At 36.8% G+C, this 26,787-nt stretch overlaps 1 protein-coding gene across 1 annotated transcript in view; it reads left to right on the top strand.

Moving 5' to 3' along the window:
- The window catches only part of Dnajc1 (DnaJ heat shock protein family (Hsp40) member C1), a 178,668-nt gene that overhangs the window by 92,429 nt on the left and 59,452 nt on the right, over nucleotides 1–26,787 (top strand). Inside the window, exons 7-8 of the mRNA XM_075970588.1 lie at nucleotides 7,033–7,123; nucleotides 15,791–15,954. Of these exons, the coding sequence (XP_075826703.1) occupies nucleotides 7,033–7,123; nucleotides 15,791–15,954 (255 nt within the window). The remainder of the gene's footprint in view (nucleotides 1–7,032; nucleotides 7,124–15,790; nucleotides 15,955–26,787) is intronic.

The raw sequence follows: 26,787 nt of genomic DNA, 5'->3' as shown, positions 1-26,787 counted from the left end.
TGGAGGACTTGGCAGAGTGTTTAGATAAGTAAAAATCTCAGTAAAATGATCAGCAAAGGACATGGAATATGAATTAGAAGAAACTTGAAAGATATCAAAAGACTTTCATGCTTTGATGCTGTAATTTAACTGTAACATTAAACATATAGCCCATCACCTCCCACACCTTTCTAGTCTGTTTCTTTTTCTCATGACAATTAAAAAAAATATATGTTATGTGTACACTATTCTGTCTGTGTATATGCCTGCAGGCCAGAAGAGGGCACCAGACCTCATTACAGATAGTTGTGAGCCACCATGTGGTTGCTGGGAATTGAACTCAGGACCTTTGGAAGAGCAGGCAATGCTCTTAACCACTGAGCCATCTCTCCAGCCCCTCTCATGACAATTTTGAACAGAGTACATGTTAATATTCTGCTAAGCTGGGCTTTTATGATCATTGTAGTCAACATAGAACATCCACAAAAATATTTTAAAGTTCATAATGTTCTTCTGGAGATTACACATGCACACATGCTCATGCACACACACACACATACACACGTGTATGTATGGTTCTATGGCTTGAAACCATGGCCTAATTAAGCAAAGTAAGCACACATTTTACTACTGAGGTATACCCCTGACCTGGGATGCTTCTTAATTAATCATGTAATATATTTGAGAAAGTAGCGGAAGTTGATAATATATAATCAGTGTTATCTATTTTCGATTTTAATTTTATAACCAAGTTTATTTTACCTTACCATGTGTGTTGGAGTTGGATATATTTGAGTCCATAATAATTTAATTGTTAGGACCCTCTATTACAAGAAGTGCTATATATCTACAGTTGGTTATCTTATAGCCTGAAGTAAGATAGATCTTAAATGCCCACGTTTTATTGATAATTTGATTTTCTGTGAATTCATCATTTTAGCAGCTTACTACCTGATATGTAATATTTCTTAGTAATATATGAAATTTATTTAGACGTGCATTCCCTAATGTTGCAATTTTTCACAGTAAGTTCTAGTCCCGTCCAGTGTAAACACGATTGAATGCTAAATTCTCATAGGAAGGCTCCAGTGTGCACACCCTTCACCCATATCATGACTCCTGGGCTGCATAAAAGCAACAGCTGAGTAGAGATGGGAATCATCACTGTATTACTCTATCTTCTTTTAAAATTATCTAAAAATGTAGAATCTGTTGGTACTTTACCTGCTTGTGAAATTTCCTGTGTGTGAAAGCAGCCTCACTTCTCAGAAGCTTCTTGCTGGAGCCGGCACTGTATAAAACCTGGAGGCCACCCTCCCTTCACACCAGAGCCTTTCATTTCTAGTTCCCTGCTTCTGCTTACTGAGACTCTGGTCAGAATCCAAGCAAATGAAGCATTTACTGCTAATTGGAGCAGGGCTCATAGCCCCTTAAAATTTGTTAGAAACTCGGTGCCCTTCTACTCACAGCTAAAGATGGATTTTCCAAGGTATGTGACCACTTATTTTATAACTCCAAAATATATTTTGAAAACTTCTGGTAAACCGTTTTGCTATTGGAGTTACATAAGCAAATGAAAGCTAGTTTGAAGTTTCTAAGACTGACACTCCACTGCTAGATAAAGATATAGGGAAACCTGAGAAACCTCATTACTACCTTCTGTAAGTATGTGGGGGAGGTGCATAATAAGATGCAGTTTCTTGAAGATACAGACTACAACACAGAATTTTCTAGTTTTACTGCTTGATGTAGAAAGCATAAATAGCCATAAAAATGTTAATTAGGGAGAATATTAAAGATGCATAGTCTCACTGATGCCATATTTTAGAGTTGAAAAGTACTCATGACTCAGAATGGTGAGATTTGCCCAAAGGCTACAACTAGTTCACATTATAAATGGAAGTTGAAACAGATCAAAATAAATATTAGCAAATAAGAAATAGAAAAAAGGGCTGGTCAGTGGTGGCACATGCCTTTAATTCTAGTACTCAGGATGCAGAAGCAGGTGGATCTCTGTGAGTTCAAGGCCAGCATGGTCTACAGAGTGAGTTCCAGGATACCTAGGACTATACAGAGAAACTATGTTTCAAGAAAAGAAAGGAAGGAATAAAGGAAAGAAAGAAAAGAAGGAGGAAGAGAAAGAAGAAAAAAGGAAGGAAAGAAAAATAGAAAATGTCAGCTTTCTAGTAAGTATAGTATGCATCTAATCTTAATTTCTCTGAGTATTTAGATTGCTCTTCATTGTTCTAAAGGTGAAGAGTAGTTCTTGTGTTGGGTTAGGTTAAAGAGATGACTCCTGTACTGTCTAACCCCCAAATGCAAAAGCGCCTTTAGGTCTTGCAGCACTATAAATATAACCATCATCTCAGAGGATGCTGTAGTTTCCAGCTATTTGCAGAACATTTACCTCTTCCCCAAAGTACAACTGTGAAGTCTTTCTACTCTTCATTATAATCTTATTACACATTGTTTGTAAGACTAAGAATGTATCATTAGGTGAATGAAACAATAAAATGTAATAGAACCTAGACTTTGTAGGCAGGTTTTCAGACTGCGCTTATTTTCCTGTTGGAAGGTTATTTTATTTGTAAGCTGCAATCAAGAGATTGGTGCTGCCAAACAATCAGAAATACATGGGACATCCTTCATCTTTTTTCCACCTACCTCTCTCCAGGACTCTTCCATATGTCTCATTCCCACATCTTCCCCCTACTTTAGATCAGTGTCCATCTTTTCTAAAATATCAGATTGCTTTTTATTTTGAGGTATTTAGGGAAAAATAAAAGTAAACTAAACCATAACCAATACCAACTTGGAATGTTATTTTAACATTACTGTGTCAGTAATGTTAAAATAAAGATTGATGTATGGGCTTTTTCTATACTACAGCCTACCTACCTCAGAGTATTACATCTTACTATATTTTTCTCTTCATAATAAAATCTCTGTCAGGATAACTATAAGTTCCCATTGAATGTTCTCTGTACAGCTCACTAGCACCATTGTATTGTAAATTTGAGCATCCTCATCCAAAAATCTAAAATCAAAGATGCCCCAAAATCTAAAACTTTTTGGGTGCTGACCTGATGACATAATTCAGATGATTCAGTGTGCACTGACTTTGTCTCATGCATATTAGGAATAATCTGTAAAATTACCTTCTTGTTATGTGTATAAAGTATGTGTGAGACATAAAAAAATTTCTGCTTAGATTTGGGTCCTATTATATATGTACACATAGTCCAAAACTGGACAAATTGTGTGAATATGCAGTAGTCATTGGAAAAACAAGAACTCTGAAATGCTTCTGGTCTCAAACATTCTTCTATAGAAGAGATATTCAACTTATTGTCACACTAGACTGATAGATTTTGGTAAGGCACAGATCACCCTAAAATTCCGATAGATTGGCAATTATTTTGTAGATTAAACACTTGTCTATTGGCTGTTAGGAAATGGGGCATTGTTCAGGTCTCATGCCACTTAGGCTCAGAACAATGATGCCTTCCGTATCATCTAGCTCTCACCTGAAACCCCCTGAGTCTAGCTTGTGCTTCCTTGTTCACCCAGGCAAGTATAAAGAGCCAGAGATTTCCATGTCTTTTCTATCAGCTTTCAGAAAGACATACTTTTATCTGCATGCCATCTAAGCAAAGAAAAGAAATACTCCTTTTTTTATGAAATCCATATTCTGTAGTCTAAAATTTAATTTAATATAGTTTTTCTACATATTCCTTAAGTGCAACTGTTACCTTGTCATAAGCAATCCTCACATATCTTTAAAATGCATAGCACATATTGCAGTGACTTATCAGGTAAATTTAAATACATACACCGGCCCATTGACTTTTTGTTCTGGAGCCCGTGATTCATAATTATGTATAAATACTGGTAACATAAATCCTTTAGATTTGCTACACTCTTAAATGTAAAACCAAACCTTTGTTTATCTGTACAGGTAGATTTTGAACTCTTGGAGAACATTTAAATATGAAGAAAGTTGTTTCTAGAGGAAAAGCTTTTGTTCAGAGTTCTAGCCCTGAGAAATACAAGCTCCTTAAGAATGCAAACTCTGTTTGGAGGATTGATACAGAAGGCCTAACTAGTCAGTTTGAGACAGTAAAGAATTATTTGTTCTTCTACTAATTTATTAATCTGCATTGTCATGGGCAGTGTACAAAGGGTAGGTGAATAGATTTGGTGTTTATATCTACAAAAAATCTGTAACCTCATGTGTTAGCAAACTGTTGTTTATCTTAGACTCATATTCTAAAGGGATTTAAGCATTCAAAGGGTTTGAAAAGATACATTTACATTTAACACTACCCCAACCTCCTTTTTCTCTGTAAGTGCTAATTCAAGATAATAGAATTATTTAGTGAATAAAACAAAAATGTGAGTCTAAGACAAACAGCAAATTTTAAAAGTATAAATAAGCTAAAGAATAAACACCGGGAACATTTAAGTAAATGCTTAAAGCTTGAGCAAATGGAAGGTGAGATTCTTTGCCTTGAACAAGCAGGTAGTAAGATAGAGAATGCAAAACAACCTCAAGTTAGCTAAAGTAAATACCTAAACAGGTATTTAATACTTTACAACTCTTGGTATGGTTTAGGCTGGTGGCTATTTCAGAACAGATTGGTTCCTGCCTAGGAACAGGTCTTTCCATTGAGTCAAGGAGAGTGCAGACAAGAGAAGGAAGAGAAGCAGGGAGACGCTGGGTTTGACAGGACTCATTTGGTGAGATGTGAAGCATAAAAACTCATCCTTACTTTGTAGTAGAAAGTACAGTGATGCCAAATGATTAAGAAAACATTAAAAAAAAGCTAATATATGGAAGACCCAACTGTGCAGGTGGCATCCTAAGTGTCTCTTAAATAGTAAAATGTTATATCTTTATACAGTCCTTTGAATTAGAAACTCTTATTATTCTTGTTTATGAATGAGAAACCTGACCTGTAGAGAAACAGTTTGCTGAATGTCTCCTTGCTGGTAAAATAGAAGAGCTGACTTTTTCAAAAGTGATAGGCAGACTCCAAAATCTTCTCTCCCGTGTTGATTTATGCCTGTAAACCAGCACTTTGAGATGCTAAGGTAGGAAGGAGAACCATGAGTTCAAGGCCTGCTGGGTTATCTAGTGAGATCTTGTCTCAAAAATCAAATCTGTCCTTTTAAACACTATATCTCATTGTACAATATACTATGATGATATATTTCAATCTATACTCTTTCACCTCATAAATAACTAATCTGTGCCCTTCTTTTTTTTGCATGGTGCCACATTTCCTACTCCCCTCAAGGAGCCAATGCCTTCCTGGGCTTTTCTTCTTCCCTACTCTTAAAACCTACTCTGTGGAAAGAAGCTAATAAACTCATTCATTCATTCACACCAAGGTATAAATGACTGATATGACTTGTTACAAAGTAATACTCCTTTAGAGTTGAGTCTCTTAGGGGAGCGGGGTGGAAAATATTAAGGGGCCATAAAACCTTAACCCAGACCTCGAGGAGATGTAGGTATAATTTATGTATATATTGGTATGGGAGGATGAGTAAGCTGGATAAATTACCATCTATACTATTTTGATTACACATTTGTGTATCTGCCTTATAAGAATGCTTGTCCTAGAAATTAAGAACACAAAAGTTGGTCTGAGAGGCTAAAAAGAAATATTTTCACTATGTATTCAAATGTTTTAGGAAGTCTCTGTATAATTTCCCTAATTCATTATCTGGTGGAAGAGATCATTGTAATCCCAAAAAACAGACCCCATGAAATACCTTTGATTTGCTTACAATCATGAATGAAATAGGGTGGGTTATTCGTGTATCTATATTTGATGTTCCTTCATTTCATATAGGCATAGTCACAGATATATCTGTGATTTATCTTCTCTAGGAATCTTACAATATAGTAATATCACCTTAAACTTATCCTTGATACCTACATCTTTCTGTACTCTTCATCACTCAAATAATGCCTTTTCATTTCTTTCTTTATAAGATTTCACATGTATTCCAGTTTGATTCCGTTCAGTAAACACGGAGTGCCAGATCTTTGTTTTGTCTCAAATGTCCCATCTTGTAGGTGATACTATATATAACATGATACAGGCATGTGAGTTGTTAAGTACAGAGGCTTGCTCTGCTAGAGAAGGTGAAGGCAATGGTATTTGAACAAGGTTTTCCTAGTATAAAAAGGCATTTGTTAAAATAATGGCAAGGATCAAAATAGTCCAACCTGAGGTTAAAGCAAATACAGAAGTATGGAAACACAATGTGGCCTGGTATTTCTGAAATGTATGAGACTTACATCAAGTAGTATGGAAAGATCTACTTTGTTGATTTTCATTGTTAGGAACGTCATATGCCTAGAGAATCAACAAGTTTATGTTCATCTCTGTCAGTATGTGACACCTGACACCTAGCCTTTTATATAAGAACCTTGCTGAGCACTTGGCTATGTGCCACTCATTGAGACTTTAGCCACTGGAAGCTTATTCCTGAGTGTCTGTGTAGTTTATATCTTCAGTTTTTTTATGGCAACTGGTGCAGTCTTCTTTGAGAATCATAGGGGGAAAAAGTGACAGCTTTTATTCAGAGCTGAATTGCCTCATCCTCTGTAGTGTTGAAGATCTGGAGCTAAAGTAGTAACACAAAAATTACCGTGTTATTACTTACTGTGACTAACAAAGTACTGGTGCTAGTTGGTCAGAGTAATTCTACAGCAGATGCTTGGTTCAGTCAGTGCACTTTTCTGCTGCCAGTATAATAGTATGGTGTTGGGGAGACAGCAAACAGTGGAAGAGAAATCCTCCTTTTCATGTATGAAAAGTTTACTTAAAATTACACCCATGCACTTTTTGAACTTAGTTCTCCAGGCAAGAAACATTACAGAGAAGTGTTTGTTCGGTTCCTTCCGTTCATCATGTCATTAGAAAACAGAAGGAAAGCTTTCATGGAGAATGAGTGTATTGTCCTAAAAGAAAGTTACAGAGAGCATACTGTCAAAATTATTTTTGTATTAATTTACTTGTAACTTTTTTTTTTAAGGATGCTGGGCAGTTTTATGCAAAATACAAGGAGACAAAATTGAAGGAAAAAGAAGATGCATTGGCTAAAATTCACATTGAAACACTTCAAAGTGAGTTTTAAATATTGTTTACTTTATTAACAATTTCATATAAAACTAATCAAAATTCAAATTTTCCTTTAAATTTAACATTCATTGAATTTTCTGTATTTTCAAATGGAGTCACTTGTATTTACTATATTACACATGAAAAATACTGCTATTGAGCCACACAAAATCCAGTATCAGGAGAGGTGAATTAACCTGAGGTCATACAACTCAAGTTGAGACCATTCAAATCTGCAAAAACCAACTATCTTTCAGTCCTAAAATTATGATTAATATTTAATGCTATGAATAACCAATATATTAATAATTTTATTATGTTATGTTAATAACCTATATGTTAATATTGTACTATAGCAGTGGAAAAACTTGGGAAAAATCATTTTTGTTTTAAAAACCTTTGTTTCTTTTGTAATATTGTTGTGTAATACAAACCTCAAATAAATTATAAGACTATTAAAAAGAAGCTGGCATGGGGACTCCTACCTGTAACCCCAGTAGAAAGTTGAGACAGAAGGCATACTCCTTGAAGACCATGAATTACATATTGAGTACCAGGCCAGCCAGAGCTCTACAGTAAGATCCTACCTCAAAGAAATAGAAAGAGGACTGCAGAGATGGCCCAGGTTTTGACCACTGGCTTATCTGACAGAGGACCACATGGCAGTTCAGAGTCATCTGTAACACCCATTCCAGGGAGTCTGAATCTGACACCCTGGTCTAGCATCCACGAGTATCATGCACATGAGTGGTGCACAGCTATACACACCAGGAAAGTACCTATATGCATAAAATAATAAAAATTTTCAAATTTTAAAAAACAAAACGGAAAATATAAGGATGTTCAATGGAACACAAAAACATTTCTTGACTTTTTTTTTTATTTTGTCCATCTTTCCCACATGTCCATGGTTTGCACATGCTGGTTATTTTATTCACAGAAGTTATCACCACCCAGCAGAATTTATTAGTTCTGTTTATATCTAGTTTCTCCCAGTAGATATAACTCTACAAATGTTAGGACTTTATTTTGTTCACTGTTGTGTTTCCAAGACATAGTTATTTTTAGGGGGAGTTTTTCTGTCACAATTGTTCTTGTGCCTGGGCAGCTTTAGAAGAGGAATGGTTTCTTTTCACTTTGTGTCTACAATAGTGAGCAGTGTCCTGGCACACAGTAAATGGTGAGTGGCTGAGTAGATGAATGTCTGTAACCCTGTGAGTAGTAGTGAATGCCAGCTGAGCATCTCTATACAGTACCCTGTCTCAAGAAGCATGTAATTCAGTTCAGAAACTTCTAACTGCAAAATGATACTTAAAACTTGTTGAAAGGAGGCTGTTTATTGGTTTTCAGCTTCTCAGCCCCGAAATAATCACACAGAAACTATATAATTTAAATCACTGCTTGGCCCATTAGCTCTAGCTTCTTATTGGCTAACTCTTACAGATTAATTTAACCCATCTCCATTCATTTGTATATTACCATGTGGCAGTGGCTTACCAGGTAAAGTTCCGTCTGGCTCCAGCAGGGCTATATGGCTTCTCTTTTACTCTGCCTCCTTTCTCTCAGCATTCAGCTTAGTTTTCCCCACCTAGCTCTGTTTCTCTATAGCTCTTCTATAGACCCAAAGCAGTTTCTTTATTAACCAATGGAATTCACAACATACAGAGGGGAATTCCACATCAAAAACTGTATAATTATTTAAAGTAGATGCCTTTAAGAAGAATCAAGATGATAGAGGATTGTGTATAAAGGTTGCTAACTGTGTGTGCTGGGCAGTAAAAGTAGACAAATGAAACTCTAAATGTAATTTTCATAAAATCGTTACTTTTAAATAAAGTTAGCATTTTTAAACCTTTTAAGTGAGTCAGAAGGTAAATGAATCTGTAAGAAAATACCATGTCTTAAAAGTAATCCCAAATTTACCTGTTAAGGCAGTAGACGTTCACTACATTTGATTGCTTTCTTCTTAGCTCATCATTTTCATTTAATTTTTACAACAAATCAACCAGTAAAATGTTAGAGTATATATTGAAATTGTTGAATAATAGCAGATTAAGAATATATACTGCCCTTAAGAAAATTAGAGGTAAACATGAAATGTTTATCACAATATGAAATCTACATTGGAGGTCTGTAAACATTTTTTAAAATTTGTTTAACTGGATTCTGTTCAGTTAAAATTCCCAGGTTTAAAAATTCTGTTTTCTTATTTTGCTACTTAATGAAAAAAAATTGTAAAGAAATACAAAATTTTAAATAGACAAGCATCTGGAATTTCTTACTTCTTTAGTAAAGATATATGTAATAAACAACGTTATAAAACTCATAGCAGTCCATCATTAACTAGCCTAGCATTCATATGAGGTTTGTGTTATAAAACCATCTTGGTTTTTCATATCAGTGATTTATTGGAAAAAGTGGGAGTATCAGTGTTAAGAACAGTAAAGAGGTATTACACTCACTGTTAGCAGAGTCAGAAACTGTCACATATTTTAAGATATAGTCTAATGGTTACATAAAAGGAATCTTTATGTTTGGTTAGTTGGTTGGTTTGGTTTCTCAAGACAGGGTTTTTCTGTTTAACAGAGCCTTGACGGTCCTGGAACTTGCTTTGTAGACCAGGCTGACCTTAAACTCACAGAAATCCACCTGCCTTTGCCTCCGAGTGCTGGGATTAAAGATGTGTACCACCATACCCAGCTGCAAGGAATCCTTAATTTTGTCAACTTCATTAATCGTTTTCTGCATTGTACTGTTTAGAAAAGAACATACTTCTAAGAAATAACAGCCAAACATGACAAAATAAAATTTAATAAAATAAACCAAAACTTGCATATCAAAGTTAGATAATGGCAACCCAACAGGAAGAAAAGAGTCCCAAGAGTAGGCACAAGAGTCAGAGTCCCACTCTTTGTCACTGTTAGAAGTCTCATAAAATAGTAAGCTAATAGCTATAATATATACACAGAGAACCTAGTGCAGACCCGTGTGTGCCCTGTGCTTGCTGCTCCAGTCTTCGGGAGCTTACATGATTCAGAGGGCCTTGTTCTCCTGGTGTCCTCCATCCCCTCTGGCTCTTAAATCTTTTTGCTTCATCTTCTTTGAGATTCCATGAGCTCTGAGGGGAACTCTCATTTAGATTCTCTCCTCACATCGTCTGGCTGCGTGTTTCTGTATTTGTTCTCATTTGTTGCCACAGGAAACCTCTTTGAAAATAGCAGATACCATTAGGAATTATTCTTTTTTGTGTTTGTGGGTTTTTTGTTGTGGTTATTGATTTATGACCAATGGTGTTTGGTTTTACCCTGTATCTTGGGACTATCTTCTTGCTTACCCAAGCACTGTCTGGTATGTGTTCCTTCTAGTGGCCTTAAATCAAATTAGACAATTGTTGGCTATTCCCACGAGTTTTGTACCACCATTGTCTTAGCATATTTTGCAGGCAGTACAGATTGTAGGTCAAAAGTTTTGTGTCTGGGTTGATATCTATGTTTCTCTTTCAGTAGTCTACAAATCTTGAGATAATTCTTAAGTATTTTATTATTTTGAATAGTGTGTAGGTGTGTGTATGTGAATGCAGGTGCATAGAGACCAGAGGTGTTGGATTGCCCCTGGGGCCGCAGTTACAGGCATTGTGACCACCACAGGATTCAAATCTAGGGCCTTTAGAAGACTAGTTGCTCTTAACTGCTGAGACATCTCTGTAGCCTTAAATCAAATTTTAATAAAAACTTGAGTAATATTCACACAAGCAGCATCCAGATACTGTGTTTTTATATTAACTCATAAGTTTTCTTAATACGCCTCACAATGCTGCTAAATAGAAAAATCTTAGGTTTTTTTCTCTTGAGTAAAGTATAATTGATGTTATTACCTCCAAAATTCTTGTGCTTGTAGCAGTACTAACTATGTAGGCTTTATTGAATCACAGTTATTGAAGGGATACTGAGAGTACTTGCCAAATAGAAATCTTTGGGCCACTTAGGCATATTTTCTGGACATTTAGTTTTGAAAATACTTGCCTTTTAATTTATAAAATTTTGCCAAGTGCAAAATGTTGGATGGTGCAAACTCATGAATTATTTTAAAGGACAGAATTAAGTAAATATTTACTAAGCTTTTGTTTTGGTTTTAGGAGCCTGAATTTACAAATAGATTTATGTTGTACAGCTTTGTACATTATGTCTATAGTTTTCCCATAAGACATGTGAACCTACCTTCCCATGCATGGACTTGTTTTCACTGTGGTGTTGCTTCTCTGTATTGATGCTCACTGCACCCCTCTCCTTCATCTCAGTCCCTACATGCCTTCATATAGCCATCTGTTTTATAGAACATCCAACCTTATAGAATAATCAGGTATGTGTGTGTAAACTTGAATAAATGTAAGAATATGCAGAAGCATGATTTTGCTTTAAAATATGGAACCATGTGCTTTTCTGATTTTTCTTTTGCTACTTAAACTTACTGACATACCCATAAAATTATTAATGTATCTCTGCTTCAGTTTGATTTAGTATTTCTTCATGTAGATAAATACATCAGTAATTATGTAGTCGTGTCTCTTACAAGGCATTTACTGTTAACTAGTATCTCTATAAGCAGAAAATAGTCTCACACATACACACAAAAGCACATACATATGTGTATACGCCCATGCAATTATATTCAAAATTTTTATGCCTAGAAAAGGTTTATATATTTAATCTTAATAGATCTTCTTAGACTACTATCCCACAAGATTATAACAAAGTAATTCACATTTCTAGAAAGAGCCTTCCCCTTTCCAGAAGTATATGCTACTAGATTTTTTTTAATTTGTACCCCAAATCATACATGGTATTACTTGAATTTTCATTTCTTTAGTTTGAGAATATTGGCTTTTTTCCCCTATTTTTTAAAAATAAATTTATTTGTTTATTTATTTATTTATTGTTTTTTTGCTTTTTCGAGACAGGGTTTCTCTGTGGCTTTGAAGCCTGTCCTGGAACTAGCTCTTATAGACCAAGCTGGTCTCGAACTCACAGAGATCCGCCTGCCTCTGCCTCCCGAGTGCTGGGATTAAAGGCGTGCGCCACCATCGCCCGGCTTAAATTTATTTTTTTTAAAAGATTTATTTAGTATCTCAGTATTCTGTCTGCATGTATGCCTGCAGATCAGAAGAGGGCACCAGATCTCATCACAGATTGTTGTGAGCCACCATGTGGTTGCTGGGAATTGAACTCAGGACCTTTAGAAGAGTAGCAGTGCTCTTAACCACTGAGCCATCTCTCCAGCCCCTAAAAATAAATTTGTTAATTTTACATTCTGGCCATGGTTTCCCCTCTTTCCTCCCCTTCCGTTTCCCCATCCCTTTTTTGTTTCCATCCCCCAGTCTACTCTGTTTCTGTTTAGGAAAGGGCAGGTCTCCCATGTGTACAAAACATGGCATATCAAATTGCAGGAAAACTAAGGATCTCCCCATCTATCAAGGCTGGGCAGAGCGACCTGTGTGAGAAGTAGTATCCCAAAAGCCTATAAAAGTCAGAGATAGCCAGTTGGCACACACCTTTAGTCCCAGCACTAAGGAGGTATAGGCAGGAGGATCTCTGTGAGTTCAAGGCCAGCTTGGTCTACAGAGTGAGTTCCAGGACAGGCACCAAAGCTATAGAGAAACCCTGTCTCAAAACAAAACAAAACAGAGTCGAAGACAGCCCCTGTTCCCACTGTTAGGAGTCCCCACGAAAGGACCAACCTACACAACTGTAACATAATATGCAGAGGTCCTAGGTCAGTTCCATATGTGCTTCCTGTTTTGTTGATTCAGCCTCTGTGAGCTGTGCCCATCCCAGGTTGGTTGATTCTGTGAGTTTTCTTGTGGTGTCCTCCACCCCTATGGCTCCTACAATCCTTTCTCCTCTGCTTCTACAGGATTCCCCAAACTCTGCCTAATGTTTGGTTATGGGCCTGCATCTGTTTCCATCAGCTGCTGGATGAAAGACCCCAACCCTAGTCTCCATCTTAAGATGTTTTTGTGATCAACTAGGCCAGGAAAAAACAAGATTTCTGTGGGCGGCAGAAGCAGTCTTGAGAAAAACACCCAGTCCTTTGTGTATCAAAACCCAGGGAGGCAGAAACTGGCTAAAGCTGGCTTAATTTAGACTTGTTTCTGTCCTGTTAGACTTGTGTTTGTCCTGATGTTGATCTCCCCCCATACGTTAATTTGAGTTGACTAATGATGTTGCTGTTGCTATGTTTCCCTGTTATGTAACCCTGAGACCCTATAAATAAATGCTTGCTGGAAAAATACCAAGGGGGCTCAGTCTCACTGGAGTATTTGGTCCCCTGTTGGCGTCTTCGACATTAAAGAATCCTCTTGCTGTTTGCATCCATTGGCATGGCTTATTGAGTCTGAGGGATCCTTCCCTGAACCCTAGAAATTAGGGTCTTTCACTGGATAATTCACCTTTCAGATGACAGTTGGGCTAGGCAGCAATCTAGACACGGGAGATGGTCAGTTCAGGCTATTCATCTGCTATTGCCGTGAGTCTAAGTCTTCCTTTTAGATTTCTGGGAGAGTCTCGTGTGCCAGGTTTTTACCTTACCCCGAAATGCTGCCCCTCTCCCCAGTAGTCTCAGTATTTTCCCACTCTGTCGGCTCCCCCAACCTGATCACTCATGTTCCCATCCCCACTTGCCCTCAGTCTACTCATGAAATCTCTGCTATTTCCCTTTCCCAGGGAGATCTGGTGTCCCTGAGTATAGGTTTCTTGTTTTGTGGTCTTGTGGATTTATTCATTTGGATTGCCTAGTCATGACCTTTACTACCTTTTCTCTTGGATTGCCCATCCTCTTATTTATAAAAGTAATCACCTTCTTTAATTTCTTTATTAATTTTCTGTTTGCCCTCTGTGTTATAGATACTCTTTCCAAATTTGTTGTCTCTTGGTGTTAATGCTGTCCTTGTCTTTATTATGGTATTTGGGTTTGTGATATAAGTTAAGATTTCCTCTTACTTCATATAGCACACACATGATTTTTAAGTTAATCTTTGTAAGATTTTTGGAATTCTATTTTTAAAAATCTATTTTCTTTTCCAGATGGAATTTATTTTTATATAGCATTATAATATTGTGCTGGTTTTATTTCATATGAGTATTTAGTTTTGTTGGCATCCTTTGCTAAGCCGTTTTCCCTCTGAACTGAAAGGTTTATGGATTGTCTATTTTTTTTCTAGAGATTTGATGAGTTTTTTCACAGTGGCATTGTGATACTCACGTGCACACAAAAATATCAGATGGTAAAAATGTGGTTGTGAGGCCAGGGGAGTTTGCAGATGAAAGAGAAGCAGCTTCTCAGTGTGGTCACTAAGGTGGAATGAAGAATACCATCTGTTGTCTGAAGATAGATGAGACAGTTTCATCATTATAGGAGCATCATAGGGTGTGCTGACACAAACTGAGAAACTGAGATCACTACAATGTTGCTGTTACTTGTTGATGTCTGCAATCACCATAGTATATGCCTTGTTGGAAATACTTTTTTTCTGAGACAGGGTTTCTCTGTAGCTTTGGCACCTGTCCTGGAACTACCTCTGTAGACCAGGCTGGCCTCGAACTCTTAGAGATCCGCCTGCCTCGTCTCCCGAGTGGTAAGATTAAAGGCGTGTGCCACCACCACCTGACTTTTTTTTTTCTTTTTAAAACAAGTTTCTTTGTAGCTATGGTTGAACTCACTTATAAACCAGACTGGCTTTGAATGTATAGAGAGCTGCCTGCCTCTGCCTCCTAAATAATGGGTTTAAAGGCATATGTCACCATGAATTAATAGCCTTGGAAATATTTTTATGCAACATTTGGCTGATGTTCCCAGATCAGATTTTCTTTCTAAAATATTGAAAATATAAATGTGTATCATTAATGTTTTATGTAACTAATGAGAAATAAGGATATGATTAAGAAATTGAGGGTAGTAGAAATGGCTCAATGGCTAAGAGTGCTGTGGGGCCGCACACCTTTAATCCCAGCACTCGAGAGATAGAGGCATGTCTATCTCTGAGCTTGAGGCCAGCCTGGTCTACATTGTGAGTTCTAGGACAGCCCTAGCTACACAAAGAAACCCTGTCTCAAAAAAAGAATAAAACAAAATAACAACAAAAACAACGAAAGAATGTTTCCTGCTCTTCCAGAGGGCCCAAGCTTCCATTACCAGAGTCCAGGTTGGACAAGTCACCAACTGGCTGACCAGCTGACTGTTACTCCAGATCCAGGGCATCTGACACCCTCTTCTGGCCTCTGTGAGCACCTGCATATATGTGGCACACATTCACATAGACACATACATATACACATAAATAAAAATTAATCATTAAAAAAATTAAGACACTAAATTAAAGCTCTTTCCATTGTCTGAAACAAAATGTTTTAATGAAAGGTACTTTGAAGACTAAAAGTCGATGCAAACAGATAGTGTGATCATGTCGCAATCACATTGTCAGCATCTGAGTTTGTTATTAAATAATTTAATGATCAATGCACAATAGAGCTTGTAGCTATTTACAACAAGCAATTCTGTCTTGATAAAATAACATGTTCTTCAAAGATCTATTCTATGAATACAGTGCTAGAATATTTTTAATTTCTTTTTATTCTGAACAAATCTCAATAACTGGTTCTTTTAAATATTCTTTTTAGAACAGAAGAAAGTTAAAGTTAAAAAACTGAAACCAGAATTTCCTGTATATATGCCTTTAGAAAATGCATATATTCAGTCTTACGATCATGGGACTTCTATTGAAGAGATAGAGGAGCAAATGGATGATTGGCTGGAAAACAGGAGCAGAACACAGAAAAAGCAGGTAATTAAATTTTTAAAAGTTGATTTGAAGAGCTGATGGACATCAAATCCAGAAACCAAGAAGCACAACCATGAGCTGTAGCCCCACCCTGTAGATGTTTGATAGTTGGTTTGTGTGTTTGCTGCTACTGTAAAAGTTGGTTGGTCTGCCTGTGTAGCCAAGGCTAGCCCAAAATCTATTATCCTTTTACCTCTACCTCCCACATTCTGAGATTGCAGACTAACACCATTTCTCTGTGTGTAAATAAATGTTTACGCTTGTTTTAACTGAATAAGAAACCTAAAGTACATTCACTGTCGTTACCCAGTTCAGAGAATTATTATAGAGTGAACTTGTTAACCATTGCAAAGAAAGGGTTAGAATAATAGCCAGCAAGAGAACTCAGAGGATAAAGCACTTGCTACCAAGCCTGATGGTCCAGGTTCAGTCTTTGGAACCCACATGCTGGAAGGAAGAAACCAATTCCCACTAATTGTCTTTTGTCCTATGAGGGGATTTTTATCTTTGTAGGGTAAGTTCAGAACCTGTTTTTCAATTTTCTATTCTATAGAGTCATTTTGGGAGCACTAGCATTAGTTTGTCTTCAGAGGTCTAGAAAACTCAGCAGCGCTGATTTATTCTGTTAGGAGATCTCATTGCTCAGTGTCGTTGGATGCTTCTTTTTTTTTTTTTTTTTTTTTTTTTGTGTGTGTGTTAATAATTCTTTTTTTTTTTTTTAATTTATTTATTTATTAAAGATTTCTGTCTCTTCCCCGCCACCGCCTCCCATTTCCCTCCCCCTCCCCCAATTAAGTCTCCCCCCCAGCCCGAAAAGCAATCAGGGTTCCCTGTCCTGTGGGAAGTCCAAGGAACCCCCACCTCCATCCAGGTCTAGTAATATCTGTCTAAGTGGGCTACATCTTGCTTTAAATGTTAGAAGGTCAGATGTGTCTGGAAATTGTCTTAGCTATTCTGAACCTCCTATTTTATGGGAATATAACTGTGTAGAATATTTCTTAATGATCCTCTGGATTTAAGTGGTACCTGTTAGAATTGCTGTTTCTCCCTAACTTTACAGATTTGGGTCTTCTCTTTTTCCTTTGGTTAGTTTACCCAAGTTTTCTAGTTTCATTTTTTCCATAAGCCAACTTTGTTTCATTGATCCTTTCTATTATTTTAGTGTCTGTTTCATTGAGTTCAGCCCTGATCTTTTTTTAAAATTTCCTTTACTGATTTTAATTTATTCTACTTGAGATACATCACTAGGTTATTTGTTTGAGAATATTCTGTTTTTATACATTTGCTACTTCTCACACATTCTTATATATTGTTTCAATTTTAATTTAATTATAGGAATCCCCTCCATTTTTTCAATGGCCTAGTTTTATTCAAAGTATATTATTGGTCAGGCTCTATGTGTTTTGCATGATATCTGTATGTAGTTCTCTTGCTATTAATTTTTTATAACCTAGTTCCATTATAATCTGATAAGATGCAACAAATTTAGTTTTTAAAAATGTTAAGATTTGATTTTATTTTATGTGCATTGGTGTTTTGCCATGGGTGTCAAGTCCCTTAGAACTGGAGGTACAAACAGTTGTGAGCTGCTATGTGGGTGGTAGAACTTGAACTCGGGTCCTCTGGAAGAGCAGTCTGTGATCTTAACCACTTCTCCAGCTCTTTGTTCTGTTTTTGTCTGAATGGTCACTGATGACAGTAAAGACTTCCACTGTTGTTGATTTGGTCTGTTTCTCACTTTATGTTCAGCAGAGTTTTATAAAATTGGGTGTTGCAAGTTCAATGTATGTATGTCTATAACATTATATCCTCTGATGAGTATTACCTTTATACATATGTGGTACCTTCATTTTTCTCTTTTAATTTTGGTTTAAAGTCTGTCCTTGTAGATATGAGTGTAACTACACCTTCTGGCTTAAGGGTTCTACTTGCCTAAAATATTATTTATCATTGTTTCACTTCCAGCTTTTACTGGTGAGGCAAGCTTCCTGAATGCAGCACCTTGTTGAATCTTTGTTTAAATGTAGTCACCCTCCATCTTTTACTTGGAGAATTAAAACTGTTTACGTAATTATTGTTGAAATGAATGGTTTATGACTTACTGTATTGACAATATTTGGTTCCCCCTTATTTCTCATTTATTTGCTTCTTTCACACATTTTATGATTGTATGTATTCTTCCTTGTCTTGGTCTTTTGATGAATCTCTGAGATCTGCTATGTTCTATTCATTCCTACTTTTGTATTAACTGTCTGAAGATTATAACTAATCAGCCTTGATTTTAAGCCTGGCCTGATGCTTTTTTATATGTTTCATCTAGTCTGTTGATGAGGGAGGCTCTGGTGTGTGTGTGTGTGTGTGTGTGTGTGTGTGTGTGTGTGTGTGTGTGTGTGTGAATCTTGTCTGTTGAGTTTTTGCTTCCAAGATTTCTGTTTGATCTTATTCAAAACTTCTGTCTCTTTATTGAGTGTCTCACTCATCTGTATTTTAAATTCATTCAGCTATTTATTTGTATATTTTGGCATTCATTTATATTCATAAAAGCCACTCTTTTAAAGTGCTGAGAGAGTCTGAAAGATCAAGGTTCCTCATTAAGTATGGAATCCACAACACTGGTGCTATTTCTCCCTGCAGTTGTTTTAGGGGTGAATAGACAGGAAGTTTTGCTTGGTTGGATCCAGTTAGTCAGCTGGGGACTTTTACCTCCCCTGTTCTCTAAGTTGTAGTATCCCAAGGTTTGAGTACAGCTAAGGCCATGGCTAGAACAAGGCACAATTTCTCAGCTGAATTAATGTGTAAGCTAGTGACAAAACACCCATTCAGAGTACTTGAGATTCCAGGTTTGATCACCTTACAGAAGAAGAAAATAAGGAACAACAAAAGTCAGAAATAAAGAAAAACTGAGAAACAAATAAGTGAAAACACAAGCAAATTAAATAAAGAAACATAGTAAAAATTAACATCATATAAAAGAAAAGGGTGCAAAATTGATATTGAATAACCTAGATGTTATAATGAATGTATGACTAACTTTTTACAAAGGAAGAATTGAAAGTATAGTCAGTGGTAGATGGCTTGTCTAGGTTATATAAGGCTCTGGATCCTGTTCCTGGCACTTTAATCAGTCAATAGATAAAATTTCAAAAGGACGATGAAAGGAGATAAAGGGAAAGAGGAAGAAGAAAAAATTAAGCAAAAAGGGAAATAAAGTGGAGGAAGGTTATAAAGAAAAAATACTTTTTTCAGTTGAAGCTTTTTAAAAAATTCCAGCTGAGCTGGACATAGTGGCACACAGCTCTAATCCCTGCACTTAGGCAGAGGCAGGAGAATATCGGTGAGTTGCAGCACAGCCAGAGCTACATAATGAGACCCTGTCTTGACAAAAGGAAAATCTAAAAATTAGAGGTGGGCCTGGACTAGTGGTAGAGAGAGCACTTGTCTGCATGTGTAGGGCAAATAATATAATAACACTTAAAATCAATAAAATAAAGACAATGAGAGATATATCATCATAGTATTAAAAGGTATAATGGGGATGAGAAGTTCCTGTGTGGGGGAGATGTAGCTACAGGATGCTACACTAAGGATGTTAGTTCAAGGCCACACTGGGCTACACAAATTTGAGTCTGTCTAAAAGAGAAATAGAGCTCACTCAAAGGTGTTCCCAGTACTTGGGCTCCCATGCCTTTAATCCCAGCACTAGGGAAGTGGAGACAGGAGTGGTATTGCTGGGTAGAGAGGGGAATATAAGGTGGGAGGAGACAGGAACTCAGTGTAGTCTGAGGTTTCGTAGAGTTTGAGGCAGTCTGAGATGCAGTCTGAGGACAGGATCTTCCCTTTGGTCTGAACATTGGTAGAGGAAAAGATCTCTCTAGTGCTGGCCACACTGCTTTTCTGATCCTTCAGCTTTCACTCCTAATATCTGACTCTGGGTTTTATTTATTAATGTTGGGGACCAAGAAACCCCCCAACCAAAAGTATCTTCCTCATCCTCTCTGCAAGAACAGCTTGCTGCTGAAAGCATAATCAGCTGTGACACAGTTCTTGGAATGGCTTAACCACAAGATGTTCCAAAAGATATACTACTTCCTCCTTGGCCTCCAACCTTACCCCTCCCTACGAGAACCACTCTATAAGAATAAACCCCTGCTTGGAATAAACGGAACCTTGACGCATCTCAGACTGACTCTGTCAAGTTCTTTATACGTGCTTGGTTCCCTTTCTCTTTCCCCCCATTCCTACCCAGGTGATCTCGAACTCGAGGCCCACGAATTACCTGGCCTGCTGGACCGGTCATATTAAGACCAATTAGAATTCATGCGACAGTTGACTATGGTTAGGCAGTGTTATCCCTGGTGGCATTTAATATTTGTACCTATAGGGATGTGATTGTCAGGGCTATGACAAGTCCTTCTAACCAGTGGAGTTTTCATAGACTGTGGAAAGCCTTGGACAGCACATCCTTAAGTTTTCAGTCTACATGACCTGTCAGAACTACAGCAATACCTTCTTATTGACTAAGTGGTCCCATTGGACCCTAGAAATACTCTACTTACTTAGTGTATTAGAGTTTGCTAGAGAAACAAAACTGATGGGATGAATCTATATATGTACATAAAGGGAATTTATTAGAATGTTGTACAGGCTGTGATCCAGCTAGTCCCAACAGTGGGTATCTACCAATGGAAAGTCCGAGAATCCAGTAGTTGTTCAGTCCATGAGGCTGGATTTCTCCTCTGGTATTCGGTATATGCTGGAATCCTGAAGTAGACTCTTGTGTCAGTGAAGGAATAAACTTGTCAGTGAGAGCAAGGGCAAGCAGGCAAAGACCAAGGGCTTCCTTCTTCCATGTCCTTTATGTAGGCTGCCAGTAGAAAGAAGGTGTGACTCAGATTTAGGGTGGGTCTTCCCACTGGCAATGATTTAATTAAGGAAAATTTCTCACAGGTGTACCCAGCCACTTCAGTTTTAGCTCATTCCAGATGTGGCCAAGTTGACCACCAAGAATATCTATCACATTTGGAAAACATTAATTGTCTGGGGCAAGGGGCAATCAATTAAGGAGTGACAGCCAAGAAATTTCCGAAGCTTCAGCCTCTCCAGTTATCAACCTTGCTCCTGTCAAAGCCAACCACCAAAGACTGGTACTGCTTCTTCTGTAGTGGATTCTCATTGACCATTGTAACTTCCGCTTTCTTTACTATTACAGCCCTTGTAGATTATTTACATATAGCGCTCTTATTTTTACTATTACTTTCCAGTTTTCCAAGAAACCCTGTATGGTTTTTTTGTTGCCTTTAATCAAATGTTTATTTGAAGTGACTAAAGAAAACTGCTTGCCTTTCTTTTTTTCTTTCCTTAGTCTATACCTCAGGTTGGTTGACTTTGAATTCATTGTGGTCCTCCTACTTCAGCCTTCTAAGTGCTTAGATTATGTGTTGGTTTGAAAGAAAATGGCTCCCAATGGAAGAGGCACTATTAGGAGGTATGGCTTTGTTGGAGGATGTATGTCAGTGTGGAGGCAGGCTTTGAGAACTCATATGTAAACAGAGATTTCCCAGTCCAACTCCATCCTGCAGACACTTCTAAGTAATCACTCAGAGGCTTAATATTAATTATAAATGTTTGGTTGGTAACTCAGGCTTATCACTAACTAGCGTTTACATTTAAATTAGCCCATTTCTTTTAGTCCACATTTTGCTACATGACTTCAAGGCTTTAGCTGTTCCTGTAACGTTTTGCTTTCCCAGCAGCTGGCTCACATCTCTCTCCCTGACTCTACCCTTCTCTTACTTGTATCTCCATTTGGCTTTCCCACATAGCTGTATTCTTCCTGGCTATAGACTAATTCAGTTTTTATTATCAGCCAATGAAAACAGTGCATATTCGCAACATACAGATGTATTATCGCACAGCATTTCCCCCTTTCTGTCTAATCAAAAAGGAAAGTTTTAACTTTAACATAGTAAAATTATGTACAACAGAACAGTTATCAAGTAAGAATTATAGTTACAATATCTAGCCTATTTGTATTTGTCAAAATTTGAGAAAATACTCTATTATCTATCTTATTTTGGTGAGTCTATAAAGTTTTATGTCTAATTTACCTTTTTATCATAACTAAGAAAGACTGTAATTATAACTATCTAGTCTTCAACTCCATCAAAACCTGAGAAAGAAATAATATTACTTGAGTAAGCATGAAGTACAGGCAAGATACTTCCAAAAATGTAAGAAATGACAGAAATAGCTGGCTGCCTTGAATTCACCCAAGGTTCCTCTCCAGTGTTGGGTCATCCATCTTCAGCCTACAGACCTAGCATATCTGACAGACTATCCTGTGATGGATGGAATTCTGAAAAACTGCCCTACCTTGCCTTGGCAAAGCTCAGCAGTCCAGTTTGGACATTAACTGTCAGCAATTGAGGTAAGGACAGTTTCTTTGCCCACATGGCTAGCTTTTGCCATAAAGAAAATAAACTCCATACAGAGTTTCTTTGCCCATCATCTTTTCTGGAGTACATTGTTGTTTCCAGGAGCAGACATGTCTCACTGTCATGAAAAATTTAAGTTATTAAAACTTTTTAAATGCCATATTCTATAGGTCTTTGAAGTGTTTGAAGACTATCTATCCATCTGAAATATATCTTTGTATATCTAGAAAATGTAATTAATATGACTATATGTTTGACTAACATGAATATATGTTTTACTATATATAACTATTTTTGCAAATCTATATTTCTTAATTATACATTACATTTTAATTAAGCTGTATAAACTCAATGCATCAAACAAGAGTAGGAATATACATATAGTATAACAAAATTAATCTTAAATTTATATTAATAAAATAAAAATTTATACCAATGTAAAATATTTTAAGAATAACAGTTGTTTTTTGGATTAAAGTAGATTCAATAATCTAACTTTTTTATCCTATTTCTATAACAAAACTCCCTTTCTTCTTTTAGAAAGAGATCAACTATGACTAGTAGCAATTTATAACCACCCCTCGTTAGATGAAAGCAAACATTTATAAACAATATATTGGGAATTTGATCATAGTTCTATCTACTACTTCCTGTTGATTGGTGGGTGCTGGTGATCTTTGAGGGACCCTGAGAAAAATTTTAACATAATTTTTAAGTCTTGGCTGTAGTATTCTGTGAGGCTGGACCATCTCAGTCAGCAGCCTTGAAGCTGTTCTAGATGCTGGATCACCTGGGTCATCCGTTTTTATTGCTGTCAGGTCTGCTTGTTCTGAATCTATATAAGCTTTTAAAGGTAACATGCATATCTGTATTAATACAAATATAAACTGTGCATGTACCAGTCAAAAATAATTTTTGTCTTAGGTTTGGGCAGGTAAAATGTCTATCATGTGTCTTGTAGATACTTCAAGTTTATTTTCACATGTCTGTGGTCAAGTTTTTCAGGAGGTCTTCCTCAATCAAACCTGATTTTTCTTAATCCAGAATGAATCCAGAACCTCTCATTTTATGTTGGAAACAAAAGCATAACCTCTCTTTCCCAAAATAACATTTTTAAAATATATAGATTGGTTTAATTTAGTAGCTTTTACAATTAAATGTCTCTCAGCAGGTAACTCATTAACAGAAAGATTCAAAGAAAATACAATAATATACATAATCCAGTCTCTCTGTGTATTTTCCATCTTTAGGTGGCTTATTATATTTTTATTATTCTATTTTCTTTTTAATACTCTTTTTATCGTTAAATCATGTTTTTTAAACAATGACTGTTTCTACCCCCTTTTTCCCCTCTCCCAGGCCTATGTGTATTTTTAAAACCTGTATAACCCAATTAGAGGTTTTATTTTTGGTGGTTTGTTTGGTCTGAATCTGTTTTTACTGCATATCTCTATCTTTTTCTGGCCACATGGATATTTTAAACTGCTAAGCTGCATGTTTAGGACCAAAGCGGCAGTGGCTTTGGCGGCTGGCGCTGCCCCATTCATGGGTTCTGAGAGCTTAGTTTCTTTGTGGAGGTGCTGATGAGAGCCATGTTGGCCACAACTATGGGGAGTTTCTAGGTCCACACTGCCACCGACTGTCATGCTGCCCACTTGCTCATAAACACCATACAAGTATTTGGTAGCAAGGCCTCTTAAAAGAGCCACCAGTTTTTGTTGCTAACACTAAACCAGGAAACTTTCTCTTAAAGGTAAACAGAGCGCACCTGGGAAACGCAGCTACAAGGAATCCGTGCTTGGCTCTGTTCTTGTGTATCTAGAAACCTTTTTTAAACTCTGTCAGATTGTATGTGGACATTTTGTCCACATGCTGGAGCACCATATATAAATGGAAATTTCTCTGTCCCACCCCATCTTACAGGCACTTCTAAATAACCACTCAGAGACTTAATAGTAATTATAAATATTTGGCCAATAACTCAGGATTAGCCCTAATGAGCTGAAGGCATAAGTCACAAACAATGCCACACCAGTTTGGAATTATGATTAATAGGGTGGTATTTATTTAAAGGAGAAAAAACTTACAGATCACTGTCCCAGGCAACAGCCCTCTACGCAACCAGGAAGGGAGTCTAGTCGCTGGCGGAGCAGGAAGTGAAGAGCGAGAGGAGAGGGAAGTGGCCGCTTTTTTAAAGGGAGAGAGACCATGCCCCAGTGGGCTGGTATCTCAGCAGCTATAGGTTGGAGGAGCGGGAGGACCTCCCGCAACACCTCCCCCTTTTGTTTAAATAAGAGAGTTCTAAACCTATTATGAAATTATATACAATAAGTACAAATATCCTATTCTAACTAGCTTAGGTCTTGTATAATAACTTGGCCAAGTCATGAGAGAAAGTAACTACATTTATATAGTCTTCAACCCCATCAAAGATCTGAGAAGGGGAATAATGTTACCTGGGTAATTAGGAAGTTCAGTAAAACAACTTCCAAAACATGCAACAAATCACAGAGACAGCTAGCTACCTGGGCAATCACCCAAAGTCGCGTCAGCAGCGTTGAAGCAACCAACTTTGGCTAAGGCCTAACATAACTGACACACCATTTTCAAAGGCAAGCAACTTTTCAAAACTATCTTACCCTGTCTTGGCAGGATATGACAGTCCTGTTTTATCCATTGATGCATACTTTGTATCTCTGTCAGTGGTTGAGGTATGGGCATTTCTTTGCCCAAGGGCCAGTTCTGCCAAAAAGAAAGGCTCCAGGTGGAGTGTCTTTGGTGCTTAACATTCTCTCGGGAATAGAGCGGTGTTGCCAGGAGCAATTGTGTCTCACTACCACAAAACTCTGAGTTAGATTAAAGGCCATTTTCTACAGCTCTTTGAAGAAGTTGAAGATTATCTATCTAGACTGAGTATAATCTCTATATATCTAAAGAACCTGATTAGCCTAATCATAAATGACAAACTTAGATGACTATTAATCTATATAATTCTCAATATCTATCTAACTTAAAGACTAAGAAAATAAATGACTGTGAAACAAATGAGGACAATGACCTCCAAATATAAACAATGTACAAATATACATTGCAGTAGGTAAATATATATCAATACACAAATATTATATAAGTATCTTAATCAGAGGTAGAAATGTACACTGCAATATGGTAAATATATACAATATATATATCAATACAATATATGTCAATACATAAAAAATGTTTTAAACAGAGGTAGAAACATGCATGCATACAATAGTCAATATAATTTAACTTTGTATCAATATACAAGAATCTATACCAATATATTTGTCTAAAAACAGTAACTCACAATTACAAATCTATTATCCCATCATCCCTCTTTTTTTTTTTTTCAAAATGATCCCTGTGCTTATAAAATTCCTCCCCCAACCCTCAATCGTATACTAATTATAATCAACCCCTAAATGATGTCCCTAAACCCAAGGGCAAACTTTACCGGGAGAGGGGACGTCGTCCTCTAGAATTACTTCCAGCTGTCGTAGGGGTGACGTTCTTTCTGGGGGATCCTGTGAAAGTAAAATGATGGTTAAATTTCAAGATCGATGTCTTTTAAAATTGCCAATAGTCTCTGAATATTTTGTGCAGGTCTGGCCAAAATGTTGTATAAGATGTGCACCATTTCAGCTAACCGAGTTGGAACTGTCTTGTGCAGCTGGTACCCAAAGCAGGTCTTGTAGTAGCGCTATCAGTATCATGACGTCATATCAACCAGGTGGAGTTGTTGTTATGGGGCCCCATCTTCTTCCTGGAAACTTCAAATGTCACTTCAGGAAAAACTCATTGTTCATTGTGAAAAACTTAAACATTAATCATATAGACATATATATATATATATATATATATATATATATATATATATATATATACATATTCACTGAAAGGCATGATAGATATATTCAATGAAAAGTATGATAGATATGAAGAAAAGCAAAGATGTTTTCTAAACTCATATTTCTTTCTGTCCCATATCGTGGCTCTTGACATGAGACAGAAACTCCAGAAACTCTGGGTTTTTCTCTTACTAACAGGCTTGGAATTGGAGAGGGACTTAGCCAGAGTCCAACTTCAAAACCAGCTTTATAAATTTAAAAATATGGTTTAATATATTTTACTTACACAACTCATTCAGTTTTCTTGATATTTCCTATTGGGCAGGTATTTTTTCATCTGTCAGTATCCAAACATCCAGGGTCCCTTGAATTTTTCAAAGATGAGTGTTTTCCTGTGGAGATAAGAACAGAACCCTGCCCCCATTCTATATGTTTTTCTTACCGCCTGTATGAATATCATCATTGTGGATGAGTTGTCATTTCTCCTTTCCAAGAGGTTTCTCCTCTTCAAATCGAAACTTTATTAATTT

Source organism: Microtus pennsylvanicus, chromosome 4, assembly GCF_037038515.1.
Source record: "Microtus pennsylvanicus isolate mMicPen1 chromosome 4, mMicPen1.hap1, whole genome shotgun sequence".
In the NCBI taxonomy this organism is placed as follows: Eukaryota; Metazoa; Chordata; class Mammalia; order Rodentia; family Cricetidae; genus Microtus; species Microtus pennsylvanicus.
Note: the sequence above shows the minus strand (reverse complement) of the source record. Positions and strands in the feature narration are given on the sequence as shown.